Raw genomic sequence first — 19,377 nt, 5'->3', positions numbered from 1 at the left:
TAACTGCAATGCTGGCCGGTTATGGTATCGACCCTTGAGCTTAGCACCCTCTCCAATGCAACAGTGGCAATCACTAGCAATAATTATGGGCCCTGGCAACACCTAATGAATAGCTGGTAGGCCCTTGTGCTGGTTTTAGTACAGCCCTTCCAGGGTATGGCGTGAATCATGGGCCCTGCTGCTGCCTCCCAGTGAAATACTGGCAACTCCTGTTACTTCCAGTTTCACTACAATTTTAGCCGATTCGGCTGTGCTCCATGAGCACAATACTGATCCTGGCCATATTTAATTTTCTATTTCAATGCTGGCGGTTGCATCACTTCTTCTAGAGCACAGCGCTGTTCGTGGGCCATAACTCAGGCGATACTTCAATGTGGACAGGAACCTGACCTGCATAGTACTGATCCTGAGCGGTAGCTTTGGCTCTATTACAAAGTTGGCAGGTCCAAGCGCATCTTCTGGTGCGTTTCACGGTTCTTGGGTTGCACCTCGGTCTTCACTGCGATTATGGGAGGTACCAGCACTGCTACGGTTAACTGCCCCAATCAGTGTCCAGATCTCAGTTCCCATTGTAATCTTGGTAGGTTCTAGCAAACTGTCGAAACTAAAGTAATGACAGATTCTGACGCAATGGTCTTCAATACAATACTGGAAGGTACTGGCACTGGCTGTGGGGCTTACAACTGCCCACACTTAATGACGCGTTTTTCTGTGAGTTAAACTTTTTCGTGCTGCTCTAATCACAGTGCAAATGGTAAACTGGGCCAAATACCTAAAGGGGGCTGTAATTGATCAATAAAAAGTCAATCTTAACTAAAGATTTTCCCTCAGTAATGTAGAGGTTTTAGACTCAGGCAAGTACCACATAGCCCTAACAAAAGAAATCTAAAAAAAAAAAAAAATCAGTCATATGGTGTTATGTTGAACCTGGGTAAGTCTACTTACAGTGGCGAGGAGAAAAAAAAGGCCTTTTTTACACGTCTAGTCTAGTATGACTGGCTCAACATTAGGGTGGCATTTTTTTTTAACCGGAAGAGTTGGTACTTCAGTTTCTTTCTGACACTGTTCTACAAACAGCTACATGGGGTGCCCGAGCATTTGGCACGTTTCTGAAAATGCTTAACCACACATCCTATTAATTGCTAATGCACGTCTCCAGGTAAATCCAAATAGTGTGGTGTAGCACGGCATGATATTTGGGGCCAAGTGCCGCAGAAATTCTGTGGTCTGACGCTTGCAGCGTTCTCCCTTTTTTCTGCGTGACCCGATTCAAGTCTTATTTCGTACCCAGTGTCATTTCTGAATTCACGTTGTGGTCTGAAACAGTATTAATACATAGCTGGAATGCCATCTGCCTACCTGTCTTCGTTGATGCCACACATCCGGATGCAGTCGGCAGCGGTCCAGCTGTGCACTCCGTTGTACAGCGGTGTCGCTGATATCATGACAAGCACGCCCTTCAGGCAATCCGACAGTTCTCTATTGGCCCAGAGAACTGTCTTGTGACATTGGACACTCCACCTAATGGGCGGTGAGAGAAGGAAAAGCACTTTTAATTATCTTTAACTGGACACGGCTCTACGGTATGATCACCAAAGACTTGAGCAATCATCTGGGTTACTAACTTCATGTAAATGGAGGGGCACGGTTAACACAGTAGTCCCAATCTTAAATCAACATGATCTGCACCCTGCTGGTAAGAAAAATTAAGTGCATGGGGAACACATCACAAGTGAGTGGACACATTCAATAAGGATTTTTATATACGGTAGCGAAACAATGTTCTATTTGAATTATGAATAAAAGACTTAAGTAGAGGTTTCGGGACAAGCTTGTTAGTTCTTCATTTAGGTTACACGCCCTTATAATAAAAATCGTGTTTACTTGATACCAAATTATTTTCAAACATTAACATAGGGTTCAGATCATCGAGTATGTAAATAAAACGTAAGGCTATTGGTACACTTATCAGACTTTAAAAAAAAAATACAAAAACGGTATCCTGGGTATCGGGAGCGAATTTTCTATGGCCATACTAAAGTGCAGACTCTACTTGTTTTTTTTAAATATATAAGTACCATGTAAACTGGTCTGCCCTTGGACGTTGGTTTCACCAAACCACTAAGGATAGCTTAAGTAATATCAACGATCCCTACGCTGGCTGGGGGTGCGATCACAGGATTGACTCATGTTCCACCACCAGCCTCCCCCTCAACAGCCTCTTATGTGAAGCTTTAAGAGTTAGGGGTTATGCAAAACGCAGAAACGGCGTAAAGTAAACAGAAATCTTGGAGCTCTATGTAATTGTGCTGCTGTTTACTTTCTGCTCCTCGCTATTCCTTCATTATTCTTGAAGCCAGTGGTAGCACACACAGTGCCAGAGGTACAAAAGGGCATGGCAGTGGTAGCAGATGCTACCCCTGGCTGCCCCCTGGTTGACGTCCATGGCGCCTGCCGCCGAACGTGCTCGCCGAAGGCAGGTAGCGGCCGGGGGCTGTTGAGGAGGCACTGTGAGGCCACGGGATAGATACCTGGAGAAGGTACGGCGAAAGACCAGCATTTCCTGAACCCGTAACAACATTGGCACACTGTGCAGACTATACAGAGGCGGAGACGGGGGAGGTTCGAAGACCCGTAGCGGAGAGAACTCAGCCGGGGGTGGCGGGGGCAGTCCCAAGTGTAGGCAGGGCTGAAGGTCATTCTGGGACCCGCGAGGGTGTGCAGTCTAGAGAGACGACGGTTACTGCTGCCCGAGAAGCAGGAGTTGAGGGCGCAGGAAGACAGACCAGCAGGCTACGGAAAGCCCCTCAGCTGCTACCGGCCCCTCCCAGAGAGGACAACCCCGGGGCTAGAGCAGGAGCCGCCCCCAGCTCCACCCGAAGCAGCTCGGAAGACTGTTTACAGCGCAGCTCCCGCACCACGGGGACAGCCCTGCCATCCTCACCCACGGAGGAGAGCTCGGGCGCCAATCTCCCGCCCTGGGCGACTGCAGGCATCCCATCACCAGAGAGCGCGGTTCTATCACCTCACAGCGCAGAGCGCCGAGCACGGCCTCAAACATGCCATCACCACAGAGCGCGGGCCCGCCCCGCGCACACCACCTCAAACAAAAACACGGCTGCATCGCAGCGCGAGCGCAGGGTGACCAGCGCGGTTCGACCGGGTCGGCAGCACCCACAAAGCAAGCTCCCTCCGCGCGCGGCCAAGGCGGCTCTGTCCTCTCAAGTTAGGCTCCAACCACCGAGCAACGCATCTCTCTCACTCATGCCAAGCGTGGCCCTGTCACACCACAACACGACTCCACCCACCTCAGGATGGCTTTGACATCCAAAGTATTGCTGTCACCTCAACGCACATTCTTTCCCTCAACTACAACATGGCTCAGACATCCGAAGTGAGGGTTCCGTCACCTAACAGGTTCCTTCTTTCCACTATCACATGACTATCTTCCCAAGTATGTGAAAAGGCATGCTCATTCCAAACATAACAGGAGTCCGTCAAAGTTATGGTTACAGTACACTTATCCACAGACCACGCCCATTCAGTCCCAAAGTGGCTCTATTATACAGGTTCGATTCTGCCAAACTTAGCACAGTTTCTTCGTCTCATCCAAACCTCACCAGGATTATAATTCGAAACTTGGTTCCTCTCTATAGTCCGTGTTTTATCATTCCTAAAAAGAGGTATTAGCGCCAACTCCTGCTGTATCATTTCGAACAAGCTTTCTATTGTGGTCAGACAGCCTAGATCGCCCCTTAAATTGCTCCAGGAACTCCTGTCGATTCAATGCATCCGAAACAGCACATACAAGCACTCCTTAAACCCTTCGATTTACGATATCTACATTCAGGTACCATCGTCCCTCTAGATAAATGCTCTATACACAGGTCTACGTTACCCCCAGCTTGCCCCATGACAACTCCCATGGCCCACCGACTCACTGCATGCCATCACCACTTAGCGGTATCAAACTAAAATGGACATTGCTGATGCCCCCTCGTTACCTGGCCATATTAATCACATGACTGGCACACCCATGTTCATGTTTTATATAGATGCATCACACCTTGGCATGGATCCCTGTATAGGTTGGTATGGCTATTACAAACAACCTATCTCCCAGAAGAACCGCTACAGCTAGGCCTGTTCAATTACCTGAGTGTACCATGTGTCAACAGTGGAACCTGGCGCAAAGGGGACGGACATTACATGGAACGGCTCTATCATCACAAAACTATCACTACTGGCACGGCTCCGACACACAACATTGGGTGCCACAGCGGGCGGAATCTCCTGGCACAACTAACAACTCTTAAAACTCGCATAACTTGGACCTTGTAGGCGAGACAGTCTTCAATGTGTAAGCAGCCGGGCTCCTGTCACCTGCGAGATGAATATCAACCACAACAGGGCTTCCAATTGTAATTATACACCAGTACCTACATATGACTCTAGGTACCCACACACACCTTGTTCGACTGGTAGAGCAAGATGGGAGCCTCCTCTCCCAATATCCCCAACCACCCCCATGAGAATACTTCAGGTTCCTTGCCGTTCATACTTTGGCTTCGAACATATTATGGAATCGGCTCCCCTTAACCTCACTGTCAGGTTAAGGGTTGTTAATCCCATTTTAAGGCAAACAACCGACATCCTCATCCATAACCAGCATAATGCTGCCAATAAACGGAGTAACCACACACAAGTGATTCAGATTTCCCCAATGAGAACAGCTACCCAAAACATACGACTTTTCACCCCAGAGTATATATCCTATTACAATTTGGGCATCATCTGATTAAAATATGTTTCGCCATCCTCAAGATCTCATAAAATTATAACTGAAAGAGACCTATACAACAGGGCTTTCCGTGACCTCACTTTGGTACACCTTTCACAGTACCGGGTACACCCAGCACAGCTCTATGCTCCTCTCAGAAACACACATCTAGCAGTGTGGGTTCTGTCAGTGCCACTGCCATCGGCCCCGCATCCATGGCCGTCCTTGCCTACTTCCCGGGAGTGTTCCAGCCTGATCCCGTGTCCCTTCTCAGGTCCAGTCTCTGCCTAGTCCCTTCAGAGATCGTGACTCGGATGACTCTACAACCCGGACCCGCACCTACCAAGCTCCTCATCTTAAGGTACTCCGTCCCCTCCTGCGCAGGTGAGGCTCGGGATGCGCTCCACGCACGGGATGTCATGACTCCCCTTCCTGGGAGGCACGTCCGGGGTGGGCTGAGCCCTCCGCCCCCGACCGTCTCCATAGGGACCCCCAGCCCGGAAGCAAGGCAGGGATCTGGGAGGGGGCGACGAGTAGAGTTTTCAGGCGGTGATGGGGGTCGGTGTAGAGGCGGGGGTTTACGCTAGAGCTGAGGGGACGTGGCGGAGGCGCCCAGTACGGGTCCCCGGCACTCCGGGGGCGCTGAGAGACTCGTGCGGGGCGGAGGTACGCACCTGTGCCCGGTTCTTCTCCCGCACCCCGGGGGTCAGGCGGACCTGGGGCGGGGTGCCGCTCCAGGCGGCCGGCGGGTTACAGGAGGGTTCAGGGCCCCTGGTTCTGCCGGTCGGACGCCGACACTGCCAGAAGAGCTTCGCAGAGACACTGGGAAACAGCAGCGAAGCAGCCGAGAGAGTACGAGAGCCGCCCCGGAACGGTACCGGGAAATGTAGTTCAGCGCCTCCAGCTGGTCGCAGGCGGAAAACTGGAGGATCCACACTCGCACTACAAGCCCCGGCATGCTGAGCGGCCCAGGAGCGCAGACACATACACACGGGGGAGGAGAGGACAGGGCATCGCGGCCGATGCTGCACGGGCACAGGGGGAAGGAAACTCCGAGCAGCACAACAAGGGGTTGTGTGCAGCTGTGAAGGACCCAGGGCTCTTCCTTAGGGTTACTACTGCTGCCTTACGCCGGGCCGTTACTATGCTCCTCTCACACAAACTGAGTACTGCCTCACACTTACTTATTGATACTGCCCTGCTGCATCAGAATATTGTTAAAACTGCCTAAACCAGGATATTTGTACTACCCGCAGCCAGGTCATAAGTAATGAAGCCATGGTATTAATGTTGGTTTACACCAAGTGATTAACGCCACTGCGCCTGATTATTATAAAAAGTAAAATGCATATATTAACCTGTAGCGGGTATTTTCAACCATATTTGCGCCGCATCATTAATACAACTTTTAAAAGCGATGGTTTAATAGCGCCACAGACACCCTGCATTACCGCTGCCTTTTGGAGAAGTTGTTTACTCATGTGTTCCACTGAACTATCGATAATGCTACATCTCGACCGGAGCATCAATACTGCATTGTGGTTTGCCAGCAGCCAAATGAACATCCACTGGCTGAAAATACCACGTTACAGGTAAGGGCTTAAGGTACAATTCACAAATACATTGTTAATAGCAATGGATCTGCGAATGAAACTCTACATTTAAAAAACAAATAGTATAAGCACTAGGCAAAGACTTCGGCGAAGCGTCCACGGCAGAAATACAGAGATATCTACCCTGCATAAACCATAGGAGAGAGAAGTGCATTCGGGTGATACATGGCATACCTTCATGCAAAGGTGGTATTTAGGATATCATCCTTATTCTCGCACATGAGACTGTCTGTTACCAATACTGAGGGGGCAGTCACACGACCCAGAATGTGCACCCAAAGGACACAGGAAACTACAGAAAACACGTGCGGAAGTGCAGACGTACTACAGCTGGCACGAGGGAAATACTTATGAAATAACGGCACGACAAAATCACCAAGGGGTGAACGGAACCTAGGTAGACTGCAAAATTCATACAGTACATCTATCTTCAGTGGTGTTGAAGTCAACACGCACACAACTCAGCGGATGGTTGTGCCGAGGGTAAAGACCCTAGATCGTCCCCTGCCAGTTGAGCCTACGCTGCCCCGCACTTTCGATGGCATCCTGTCCCCTTACCCACTGCGAGTACAGGGCCGAGGCCTGAAGGGTAGACACAGGAACTACACTAGAGAAGAGTGCGACACTACAGCCCACACTCACAGACACGCTGCTTTAACACACCCACGACCAACCTGCAAACCACTCAACTTCGGACAAACACTATGGGTGTTAGTGTCTGGCAAGCCGCGGATACGCGCCCCCTCAAACTTCCCGTGGCAGGCCGCCATGCATGACACACATACGGAGTTGAGTCTAGCAACATGGGGTGGTGTACAGCAACACACGCAGGCACTTGCATCATCTCTCCCCACTATGTAGGAAGGGCTCCCGCAAACAACGCTACACGTAAAACACATACTGTCACGTGCATGGGCCCCAGAAAATCAGCAGCCATACACACAAAAGCATGCACAGCTCACACTCGTCAGTACGGGGGAGTGGATCTTACGGGACACCTCGGTCAACACTCACAAAGTGTGTATACACATACACAACCACACACATTTCAGTAGGTGAGGTGTGGGCAATCTACAACCGCAGTCATATACGCTCAATAGAGTGCCACACAAACAGGTACACAATCAGTCGCAGAGCATACACCGACCCACCCACAGATTGTTATCTATATACATCACATTGCTAATCACAAAGCTCGAAAACATGCTCAATCAAGCTCAAACACACACACTTCACGAGGTGGCGTATCCTGACCTCCACAGTACAAGCATAAACAAATGACTATATGCAGAACTACAAGCAGAACCAAACTTATGCAGCCCAACACGCACATATGGAAAGAGGCAGCTATGTGGACAGGAGTCGTCCACACGACACAGGAATGCACACACAACAGGAATGCGCACTCAAACGATGGTGGCCTGTTTACGATGTCCGTGCACACTCCTGCTCAATGGCATGTTTGCATCTGCCAACAGCTGCAACGTCCATCGCGTGGCGCATTACCGAAAACGCTCGCTGCCCCCCTCCCCTGATCCTTTGACACACGCAGCCTCGCTGTTTTTGCCACGAACCAGATACGGGCCGAGAGGTTAGACAACGTCCTCTCACTACTGCCGCGACAGAATAGGAGACATCTCGGCCTTCCATCGGCATGGCACTACACTGCACCATGTGCACACACTTCAGTACTGAAATATGACGGCGATCTTTGCCAGCGGCTACAGGCGTGCGCTCTGCCAGAAGCATCACACTGCGTCACCGGAACACGGCACAGTTCCGGACAGACTACCGGCAGCACAGAACTGAAAGACACTGGCATTTACGCAGCTTCACGGTTGGAACGGGGGCACTAGCAGCTAAGTGGTCGCATGCAGGGAGCCCCGCGCTCACAACAAAGCTTAACCTTAAGGGCCAGCCTGCAGGCCTGTAGGTGGGACAGCTGGGCCACTGTAGCTAAACTGCCCTCTAAGACGGGCAGCATCACCTGAGCCCCGGACATGAAACTGCGGGATGCTCGACGGTCTTTGGCCAATGATCCCCTTCACAAAATTCGACCCGCCCCGAAAATGAGAACATTGTTAGAAAGGCGCCAGCCGCCCCTCACCAGGATGCTAGCGGAGGTCAAGTTAAGTGTGTTGCTACCACATGAATCGCTAGGCACAACCAGCATAGTTAAAACTGCAGCAATGTACACATCCAAACACATCCACCGCACGCAAACCCAGTGCGTTTAGTTTCTCATCCTACACAGCCATAACCCAGTAGCTCGAGTCTGCGCAGTCAGACTAAATCCCCACGGTCCGCAGTCACAAGTAGCACTGCCAACCACCACCACAGCCGGTATAGCGGAAGCTTGCACTCTGAGACACAAGACAAGCTGCGCAGACCCAGCCTCCTCTGCCGGCACACCCACAACTGGCACTCAGAGCCACAACCTACCTCAAGCTCAACATGACCGCCAGTCACAACCTGCGCCCCGCAACCAGCCGCTAACAGTCCTTCGGCGCCGCTAGCAAGTAGCTCCGAATGGCCATCCAGTGCTTCTGATGCGGATAGAGGCCACAGAGTAGGGCACGCACCCCTTCCACCTCACAGAGTTGTGATGAGTGCCACCTGCAAACATACCAACCCACAGGGTCCACACAAACCAGTCACGAACAGCCTGCATACACATTTACTCGACAACCTTACACAACTCGCAAAAGCAGCCCCACACCCCCTGCGCACATACAACCACACTTAAACTCCCTAAGCACACACTGACACCCTTTACACAAGCCACCTCCACACTCCATGCACACAGACGCATCGACATTCAATGAACAGCCTATCCGAGAGAAGATATTTTTGGAAACTTAAAAACGTTGAGGCATGCACCCCGAATACAACTGAAACTGAATTTCAGGATTCCAAACGTCTTGTCAAAAATAACTGTCACTTGGAAATGACGACGCTCTCCGCTGATGGCCCCACTCTTCCTGCCCTATTACACCCACCCGTTCATAAGTCATGGACATCTCCTGCACACATCCAAATCCGACATCTCCTTCACTCATCCCCCACAACACACTCCTGTTTGCCACCATGGCACTGCGTGCACGTCCAACGTCCCTCCACCGTCGCACCCACAATGGGTTTAGGGCCACCCCATCCTCCATCAATAGCACCTTATCCCGAATAGTCACTGCAGTGCACCGCCACTTCCCCTATGTTTGCTGCATGCTTATCACGTTTCGTTTTCTGCATTTGTTGGTTTAAAAAAATGTAGTCAGTCATCTATAAGGAAGTCCATCCGTACTGCGTAGGCAGCACTTGGCGCTAGCCTTAACTCCCTACCCTAGTGTCAGTTTCTTTCATAGCCCCTGCATGGGTAGACCCACGCCTTCGTGCACATAACCCGTCATTGCACGCACAGCACGATCCCCCCGGCAACTCCATGTAAGCTAAGACCTCTCCCGCCCCACAGAGCCCCACGACATTCCACGCACGCAAAGGACGAAAGTCCCTGCACAGCCAGTTCACTCACTGTACGTTTCCTGCCTGCGTGGCTCCACCCCCTGCACAGGCAGACCCGCCCAAAGTTTCTTTCAGGCAGCCCCGTCTTCCAGTATTGGACCCAAGACGCTGCTAGCACAGCCTTCCGCACACCTTGCACAGCGTTCTCCAGTGTTATGGCACTCCCAGAACGTTCCACCGACACAGTCCGTCCTTACCTCACCCAAACACTTCACAGCCACCGTCACGCGGACGTGACCTCAGAGTATCCCCCAGCACAGCCCCGTGAGAAGCTGGAACGACACTTCACACCCCTAGCACAAACATCCCAACAGAACTGCCAGCCTACCACCATACACCCCTTGCGCAGCGATCACCTCGACATTGCCACCGTCCCCTCAAAAACACACAGCCTTCTTCAGACGTTCCCACAACAAAAGCACGGTTGCTTTTACATGTCTTATTTGCACACATGCCGAGGCACAGACACAAAACGTTTCTGATTCACAAAGAATAGCGTGGCATCGAATATAGCAGAAGTGTGTGACACGAAATACTCCTGGGTCCTTAAGATTATAAACAGAGGCAAAACATGACAGTAGCCCTCTAAATGCACAGCATGCGACCACCCTAGGCAACCCCCCACCTCCGCCAAAAGCACGACACGTCACCGCAGACTCCAGAGACGAGCGGAGAACCCCGTTGCCGCTTTAAGCACCGCCTCGCTCACTCCAGGCCCAGCAGCTGATATCGCATGGGGCACGCAGCTCGAAAACACGGAGCTGCCGATCTCCACACATCTGCAGCTGGGCCACAGGGCCGCCGACTGGGGGGAGATTAGAGGGAGGTGGTAAAAAGGGTGATGCCGTCCTGGGGCCCAGATGCCCTACAAAGGGCCCACCCGAAACCTGTTTCTTGTTCATTGTTGTGTTTTTTTAAGGCCAATTTCGCGATTGGCCTTTTTTATGCACAGCTGCCGAACCCCCTTTATTTGACTGTCAGCTCTCCTACTCCGTCTACGCCATTTATGGTGCTGTATTGTAATTCAGGTACAGAAGAAGCCTAAATCAAGTGGGATCGAAACGATGATTGAACATATTCTGTATACATTCACCTTGTTTTCACAGCTAGTGAGGTGACAGATATGTTGTAATTGCAACCTTGTGAACATCTGTGCTTTATACAAGATCACATTAAAATCACAATGGGGTTTCCCACTGGTAATGCACATAGGGCCACTCACATCAACCTAGAAAGTAGTACTATTAAGAACCGACCAAAGGGAGCTCTTTGATATAGCTAAGACAGAGAATAGTCTCACCCTTCTTCGTTTAGATTTGGAAATCTAGCTCTTGATGCCACAGACTATGCAGTGTTCTTTACACAGAAAGTTATGTGCACTTAAGTTTTCTTACCCCAGAGTTCGCATAAATTAAGATACTTTCAAATATCTGGGTGTAAATGTGTATCGTTTGGAGTCCCAGTTCATATCTGGAAATTTGGATAGAACAATGGCGTCCATTCATAATTCCTTGCCGTTTTGGACTACTTTGTCAATGTGGCTGATGGGCAGGGTCGCTGTGGCAAAGATGCTAGCACCGCCACAATTCCAGGTTTTTTCCTGTGCTACTGGCGATTTTGCAGGGAACATTTTTCACAGAATTACAAGGGTTACTGATGAAACTGGTCTTGGAGAATTGGTAGATATAGAATGGTGCTGTTAAAGAAGGTGGTCTTGTGGACACATCACTACTCCTTAGCAGGGACACTGCAATGGTTGGTAAAATGATTTGGTGATGGAGAAAGCACAGAAAGGGTAGACATGCAGAGGACGATCCAAGGTAAACAGATGATTAACTGGCTGCTGTCCTTGAACAGGCCCGGGTGTTGGGTGCCCCGATTAGTGTTGCGTGTAGTAAAATATTGTTGGGTGAGATGGTTGAAAAAAGGTGCAAATGTTACTCATTAGTCTCCAGCTGCTTTGTGGGCCTTACCCAGGTGTCGCAAAGTTGCACACATACATGATCGTTAGACAAGGGAGTTGCCGGAAAATTAAAATGCCCCTTACTTTGAACCCAAGCTCTGCTGTCACCAAGCAAGTGAGCCCAATCCTCCCCAGAAGAGCTCGCTGGTCTCTTCCATCCAAGCATCAATCCGTTAAATCTTTCCCCCTTCCATCCACCCTCTGACCATTTTACCTTTACATTCGGATTCCAGTTATGACTCTACCAGGGCCGGGGATCCCATGATTCAGAGAGATTCCTGGATTCCAGTAATGATTAAGTGGGTTTCCACGGAAGTCAAAAGGTTAAGTACCACTGATTTACATCATATGTACCTATCTCTGGGACAGCTAGGTAAGATGATGCATCGTGAAACAGAGACTGGGTGCCCCCGTTGTGGAGAGGTGGATGCCATCTTTTAGCACGTGGTAAGGGATTGCCCTATCATTATGAGTTAATGGACATCTATGCTTCATCTTCTCATGGATATTATAGGGAGACGGGTACCATTCGAGCTGATGCTTTGCTTGTGCGGTCAGATTTCACAGTTTATCATCCGAATTTTTCAAGAAACATTGACCACTACTCCAGTACACAATAATGGGAACGCTGCATTTAGCAATCCTCCAAGCAAAGGGCGTTAGAGGTAGATCCACTGGGCTAATAATTTGGGCACACACTAGTGGAATTTGACCACCAGTGAAATCCCTATCGACCGTAAGGACATCCAACAAGCGCTTTTGACTTTAAAATCAGGAATGCAGGAGGGCGTGGCTAGCGGCTGAAGAGAATGGCGTCGCCCTAGAGAGGCTCCTCCGCCCTCGCCGCAACAATCCTTCATAATCCGGTTTAAAGTGAGTGCTGGGCCTGCAAGCTAGGATGAGAAGGTGCCTGCTTCCCCCCGGCTCAATTTGGGTGTTCCCGCTGCCCGGAGGGGCTCTGCCCGAGCTTCAGTCCCGGAGGAGCAGCGGTAGCGGAGCACGAAATGGCGGCCGCGCGGAAGATCGCCGTGTGATCCCCGGAGCCCAGGTGCGGATTGCATGGCCTGGGAACACCACGACGCAGAAGGAGTACAGCGGAACACGGCGAAGGGAGCGCGGACCGGACCCAGTGGAGCACAGAATAGGCTGCGGCGGAGGAGGTGAGCACGGGCGGGAGTGCGGCGCTAGCAGCTCCGGAGTGACGGAAATCGAGGTCCCAGTTGCGGCCGGTGGCCAGGCCGCGCTCCTCCCCCCGCCCCCCTCTCCTGCGATTGACACCAGGGCTGGCAACGCCCGGCACAATTGACGGCCCAAACGGAGGGGGCTGGCTTGGTGAATGCAGCCCTTCCCTCCGTAGATTTGCTTCTGCCTTGGGGGAACCTTCGGGACGCGGCAGAGCTCAGACCAGTGGGGAGGGGGGACGGAGGGCCCCGGCCGGAGAAAGGGGCAATTGGATAAATACCTGCAAGCATTGGGTGCAGTTAAGGACTGGGCATTAACTGTTGTCGCTCGTGGTCCACGGCCAAGAGAACCAGTGGCTGCCCCCCTGGGAAACCCGACAGGCCGCCGGTGGGATCAGCCTCCACCGGGCAGGCGGCGGTGAGTACCGGGACAGGCCGCAAGAGCAAAATCAGCCCACCAGTGACAATGGCGAGTGGTAAAGGTAACAAGGCCTCCGCCCAGGCCAGACTGGCCAAGTATGACTATTTGTGATTATTCCTATGCAATCTAACAATGAGTTGTTTTTAATTTGTCAATAAACTTCAACTGATATTTTTTACTCAAGTTAGGTGTTCTCCATTGTTAATTTTCCAACATTTCATGTTAAGTGTTTACCATTGTGGCTGTGAGTGTGCAAGTGGACGAATGCAATACGTGACCTTGATGTGGAAAAAGGAAAAAAGCTTTTTTATTTTTTAGTTCAAAGAGAAAAATCTTCTTAACTAAACAAGTATGACTGGAACAAGGCAGTGGGGAAGAGGGACATGAACAAATGGTATCATCAGGCGAGCCCAGTGTCTCCTCCCCAAAGACGGACCCTACACTCCACGACATCATGGAGGCCATCGCTGGGGTCCGCGCGTCCATGGACTCAGTGACAGTGGAGGTGTCCCTGCTCCGCGCAGACTTCCGTAAAATGGACGACAAAGTCAGACAGCTGGGGGATACTACAGCTGAGTTGCAGGCAGACACATCTCAGCTTCAACGCCAAGTCAACATACTGCAATTACAACAAGCCTCGATGGCGAAACAGCTGGACGAATACGAAGGGAGAGCACGAAGAAATAACATTCGTATTTTGGGGGTTCCGGAACGGTGCGAAGGACCCGCGACCGACCTGTATGTGGAAGAGTTGATCACCAAATAACTTCAACCCAAGAGACTGTCTGACTACTTCTCCATTGAAAGGGCGCATAGGGTGCCGGGGGGTCGTCCTAAGCCGGGGGCTCCTCCGTGCCCCATTATCGCGCAGGTCTTCAACTTTAGGGACAGAGATACCATCCTGCAAACAGCCAGGCCCACTCCTCCACTGAAGATAGACAACAGCGTGGTCACCTTCTTCCCCGACTACACCGCGAAGGTCCAGGAACAAAGACGTAGTTTTCTGGAAGTAAAACGAGAACTGCGTAAACGTGAGGTGAAATGAAATATGCTATGTTGTTTCCTGCAAAACTGCGAGTGGAAGCGGATGGGAGGACTAACTTCTTCTCCACACCAGAAGAAGCCTGGGACTGGTTGGAGGGGTGGAGGAAAGGCGGGAGCCCGCGACGGGGTCGTGGGGCAGGTGCCCGGACGCCCACTGGCACTGAACGGCAAGACAAAGAGGACGTTGACTCCCTGGCAGAGAAGGAGGAGAGAAGGCATGGTGGCGAAGACTGAACCTAGGGGTAGGGTAGACTGGGTCCAGGTGGTGCGAACTACTGGTGAACCGCTACGCTGACACGGAGGGTCCTGTGGGTGGATCTAACAAACGGGGGGAAGTGCGTATACAGTATCCTATAAGTCAGCACAACCACTATGGCACGGCAAAGGGGATATGGCGGTTAGCCAACACCCTAGAACTTCATGGGAGGGTCACAAGGCACTCTGATGAGTTTGGGGGTGGGTAGTTCTAAATCCACGGGCAGGGGAGCAGGGAGGGGGCAGGAAGGGCAGTTAAGGGGAGGGACACATGGTTATTTGAATTGTTTGAGTTCACGTGGCAAAGGCAAAATGGGAGCATATTTCCGGTTGGACCAAGCCGAACGTAATTCAGGGCGAGAAGGGGACATTGCAACAGTATTTCACGCATGCATGGGGGTTGACGCAGGGAGACATTGGGGGAACTCCCCCCAGATGGCTTACAGCTCGGGTGTGGAAGACGGTTGGGTGAGTGGATTTGCACCTAAGACACCAGATGGCAACGATTAAGAGGGATATATCACTTGCGGTGATGACGTGGAATGTTCATGGCATGGGGCATAAAATTAAGAGGGGAATAGTGCAGCAGTACATTAGAAGACAAGCCCCTGATGTGGTGCTTCTCCAGGAGACGCACTTGGTGGGCAACAAATGCAAAGTACTTACAAGATGGGGTTACAAACTGTTAGTGCACTTCGAATTCAGTTCTGGGTCCCGGGGAACGGGTATCCTAGTTAGGAAGAATGTAGCAGTCACGGTAAGGCGGACTTGGGCTGACCAGAGGGGCAGGTTTGCGGTGGCAGATGTGCAGTGGGAGGGCAGGCCCTTAAATGTGGTCTCGGTGTACCTCCCTCCAGCGATGGGCAGAGAAGCGCTGGCAGATTTGGGGAAGGTTGTGGGAGATCTTCCTTTGGGTACGTTACTAATGGGAGGAGACTTCAACAGGACAATGAATGACATCAGGGACAGACTTCCACCCAGACACTCGCCGCACACACAGATGAAAGTTTGCAGGGGCCTTAGGCCTCGTTGATATTTGGCGTGCGCTCAAGCCAGACGGAGTTCAATTTACATACTACTCGAACGCACACAGAAGCTCCTCGCGGATAGACTACTTCCTAACACAGTCCGGAGCTCTTGGTCAGTTTCGAAACCCTAGGGCCCTCCCACGAGGCATCTCAGATCATTCCCCGGTGACAGTAGAGTTAATAACTTTTGAGTGCCAACCACGCACCACCCTGTCCATGAGCCCCGGGTTGTTGAAGATCCCAGATGCTAAGGTGGACCTAATTAAATGCACTCAAAATTACTTTAAGGAAAACATAGGCTCAGTGGCATCGGCACAAACGGTCTGGGAGGCGTTCAAGACGGTGATTAAGGGACAGGCCCTGGCTCTCCAAGTAGGGTACACTAAAAAACGGCAACAAAATATAGTCCAGATAGAAGGAGATCTCCAGAGACTGGAAGACGACTACAATAGGGCCCCCTCGGACGACACTAGACACCAACTGCAGCTTAAACAGGAAGAGTACCGGTCCCTGACCAGAGAAAAGCTACAAGCTAAACTCCTTCACACCACGCACACACTTAAGAAATAGGGGACAGAGCTGGGAAATTATTGGCGTGGCTGGAGAGGAGGGAACAGGGGGGAGATGGGTGCCTCTGCTAACTTTGGGAGACGGGTCGCAAGTTACTCACCCGCTGGATATTGCCAACGCCTTTGCCACTCACTTGGAACAAGTGTATACCCCCTCCACATCATACACCTCAGAAGACTCCCGCCAATTGGTGGCAGACAGTGACGTGTCGGTTCTGTCGGAAGAAGACAGGGAAGCACTGGAGGGGGATTTGACAGATGTGGAGATTCACCAGGCTATGAGCAAGATCCAATCAGGCAAAGCGATGGGCCCCAATGGTATCCCTATAGAATTCATGAAAGTGGCGGCCACGCAGGTAACGCCGCAGCTGCGAGAAATGTTTGAAGAAAGCTATGAGAGGGGTCTCCTGCCAGCGGACCTACGACTAGCATCCATTGTAGTACTTAGGAAACCCGGGAAGCCAGCTACAGAGTGTGGTTCATACCGCCCGATTTCCCTGATCAACTCGGAGGCCAAAATCTTAGCTAAAGTTCTCGCCCAACGCCTAATAGCGGTCCTTCCGTCACTGGTCCACCTGGATCAGTCGGGCTTCATGCCCGGAAGGAACACAGCGTTGAACATCAGACGTCTACATAGTGTCATTGCCTGCCGGGAGTTTATTGAGGAAGAGGTGGTGATCCTCTCTCTGGATGCCTCGATGGCATTTGATTCCATTGAATGGGCCTACCTATTCGAGGTCTTGAGGCGTATGGGCTTCGGTCCAAAATATATGGGATGGATGCGACTCCTATATACAAAAATACGGGGACAAGTACGGGTGAACAACCGTACATCCAGGTCCTTTCCCCTGGGGAGGGGTACAAGACAGGGCTGCCCTCTCTCCCCCCTGTTTGCTTTGATGCTGGAGCCGCTGGCGGCTTGGGTTAGGCGAGACACTATGGTGAGAGGTCTGCGATGGGCGGAGGGTCACGATGACAGGATATCACTTTATGTACATGATATTTTGCTATACCTGGCGTCCCCTTATAGGGCCTTATGTGGTGTTTTGGACATATTCACGAACTTTGGGAAGTACTCGGGGTATGCCATCAACTGGAGTAAATCAGTACTTTTTATCTTAAAAGGGGAACCCCCCAGACTGCCGTCGGGATGTAATGTGGAAATCACATTGTTAGGCTTCAGATACCTTGGGATCTTTGTGACTCCAGACCCTCAGCTGTTTTACGAATGTAACCTGGCAGCCCCCATGGCCCGGTGTAGAGGGGTGGCAGGGACAGCACGGAGACCAGGTCGTTTTACATATGGTTTTATTGATGATAACACACGTCTGTGTTTACTAGTCAGTCTCTCATCTTTCTTAAATGGCTCTGTGGTGAATGGGGGGGCGATGTCCTCTTTCCCGACTCCGGGGGTTCGTTTTCTAATACTCCGTGGCGCTCCGGGACACACAGGGCAGGGGCGGAAAGAGAAGAAGAAAGGGGGACGTTAGGACTAGGTTATTAGAACACTTTTGAACCTATGACCAGGACCGGGGGTGGGGGAACACCTCTTCTTATGTATACGACGTAGTGCCAGTGTTCACTATCCTTCCGTGCTTTTGTGGGGGTCGTGTGGGGATGGACACAGGTACAAGGAAGCTGTCACAGTGTTAGCAGCGTTCCCGCCTCCCTATCCAACGCATGAACCGCTCCCGTACCCGAGGTAGCCACGCTCCTCCGGGAACGTGGCTCGGCGCTGCACGGAAACGTTGGCCTCCTGGCTCCTTCACTCCGCCCGTCTTCGACTCGTCTCTCCGGCACTCCTCAGGTTCTTCTTCCTCGTTCTCCACGCCCGGTCGTTCGTCCTCCGCTCCGGGTTTCCACTCCTTGGTGATGTCACACGCCATCTGTGGTTCTTCCGGATATTTATCCAATCCGGCACGTCCTCGTGAGACAGGGGGCGTGGTGGCCACAAGAAGGCAATCCTGCTTAAAGGGACCAGGCTTGATCTCGGGAAAAGCCTCTGTTGCTACGAAAGCACACCAATCCTCCTGCTGGGGTTTAAAAGAACAAGGCAGTGGAGTTACGGGAGTCCACCAGTCCTGTCTGTCACTCACGTCACCAGGAAACGGGATGTCCCGTTTACATACCTCCCCCCCTAGACTCTCCCGATGGGGGAGAGGGGGAACCCGTGAGAGATAGTCAGCGTTACCGTTGTCCTTGCCCTTACGGTGTTTGATGTCGAAGGAATACGGCTGGAGTGACAGAAACCAGCGCAAAACCCTGGGATTCTGTGACTTGTTCCTGTATAACCACTGAAGCGGGCATGGTCTGTAAATAACTGAAAATGTCGTCCATCTAGATAATACCGGAGTTTATCCACTGCCCATTTTATAGCTAGACATTCCCGCACTACGGTGGAGTATTTGGTCTCTCGGGGAAACAGCTTCCTGCTGATATACAGTATCGGGTGTTCTATATCATCGTCCCCCATTTGTGACAAAACGGCCCCCAGACCGGTATTGGAGGCGTCAGTAGACAGTATGAACTCCTTGGTAAAATTGGGAGAAACCAATACCGGTTCGGTGATTATGGTGTCTTTTAATTTAAAAAAGGCTTCTAACATTTCTGGTGTAGGATTTTCTAGCACTTTTTGTTTTACTTCTTTTCTTAGCACATTGGTCAGGGGGGTGGCGGTGTCTGCAAACTGTGGGATAAACCTCCTGTAATATCCTATAAGGCCAAGGAATGCCCTGAGCTCCCGTTTGGTCGTAGGGAAGGGGACAGTGGTGATGGCTTTTACTTTTTCCCGCTGCGGGGCAATCACCCCCTCTCCAAGGTCATACCCTAGATACCTCACTTGTGAATACCCAGCACACGATTTCCTTACGTTAATATGTAAACCTGCTCTGTTTAGTGCTGCAAGGATGGTCTTTAGATGTTCCAAATGTTTGCCCCAGGAGCTACTGAATACCACTATATCGTCTAGATACGCGGAACTAAAAGCGGTGTAAGGATGTAAGAC

General features: G+C 51.3%; 1 protein-coding gene across 14 annotated transcripts in view; it reads right to left on the bottom strand.

Moving 5' to 3' along the window:
- Positions 1 to 19,377, bottom strand: part of BCORL1 (BCL6 corepressor like 1) — a 1,042,621-nt gene that overhangs the window by 844,102 nt on the left and 179,142 nt on the right. For 4 of the 14 annotated variants that reach the window (XM_085607780.1, XM_085607776.1, XM_085607781.1 and 1 more), the window contains exon 2: positions 1,360 to 1,521. Coding sequence is in view for 6 of the 14 variants with exons in the window: in XM_085607776.1 (XP_085463902.1) it covers positions 1,360 to 1,445 (86 nt within the window). In the remaining 8 variants the exon portion in view is untranslated. Of the gene's footprint in view, positions 1 to 1,359; positions 1,522 to 2,531; positions 2,798 to 5,123; positions 5,657 to 19,377 lie in introns of those variants that run through there. The other 10 variants (XM_085607782.1, XM_085607788.1, XM_085607777.1 and 7 more) reach the window with 6 other exon arrangements.

Source organism: Triturus cristatus, chromosome 5_2, assembly GCF_964204655.1.
Source record: "Triturus cristatus chromosome 5_2, aTriCri1.1, whole genome shotgun sequence".
Lineage (NCBI taxonomy): Eukaryota > Metazoa > Chordata > Amphibia > Caudata > Salamandridae > Triturus > Triturus cristatus.
Note: the sequence above shows the minus strand (reverse complement) of the source record. Positions and strands in the feature narration are given on the sequence as shown.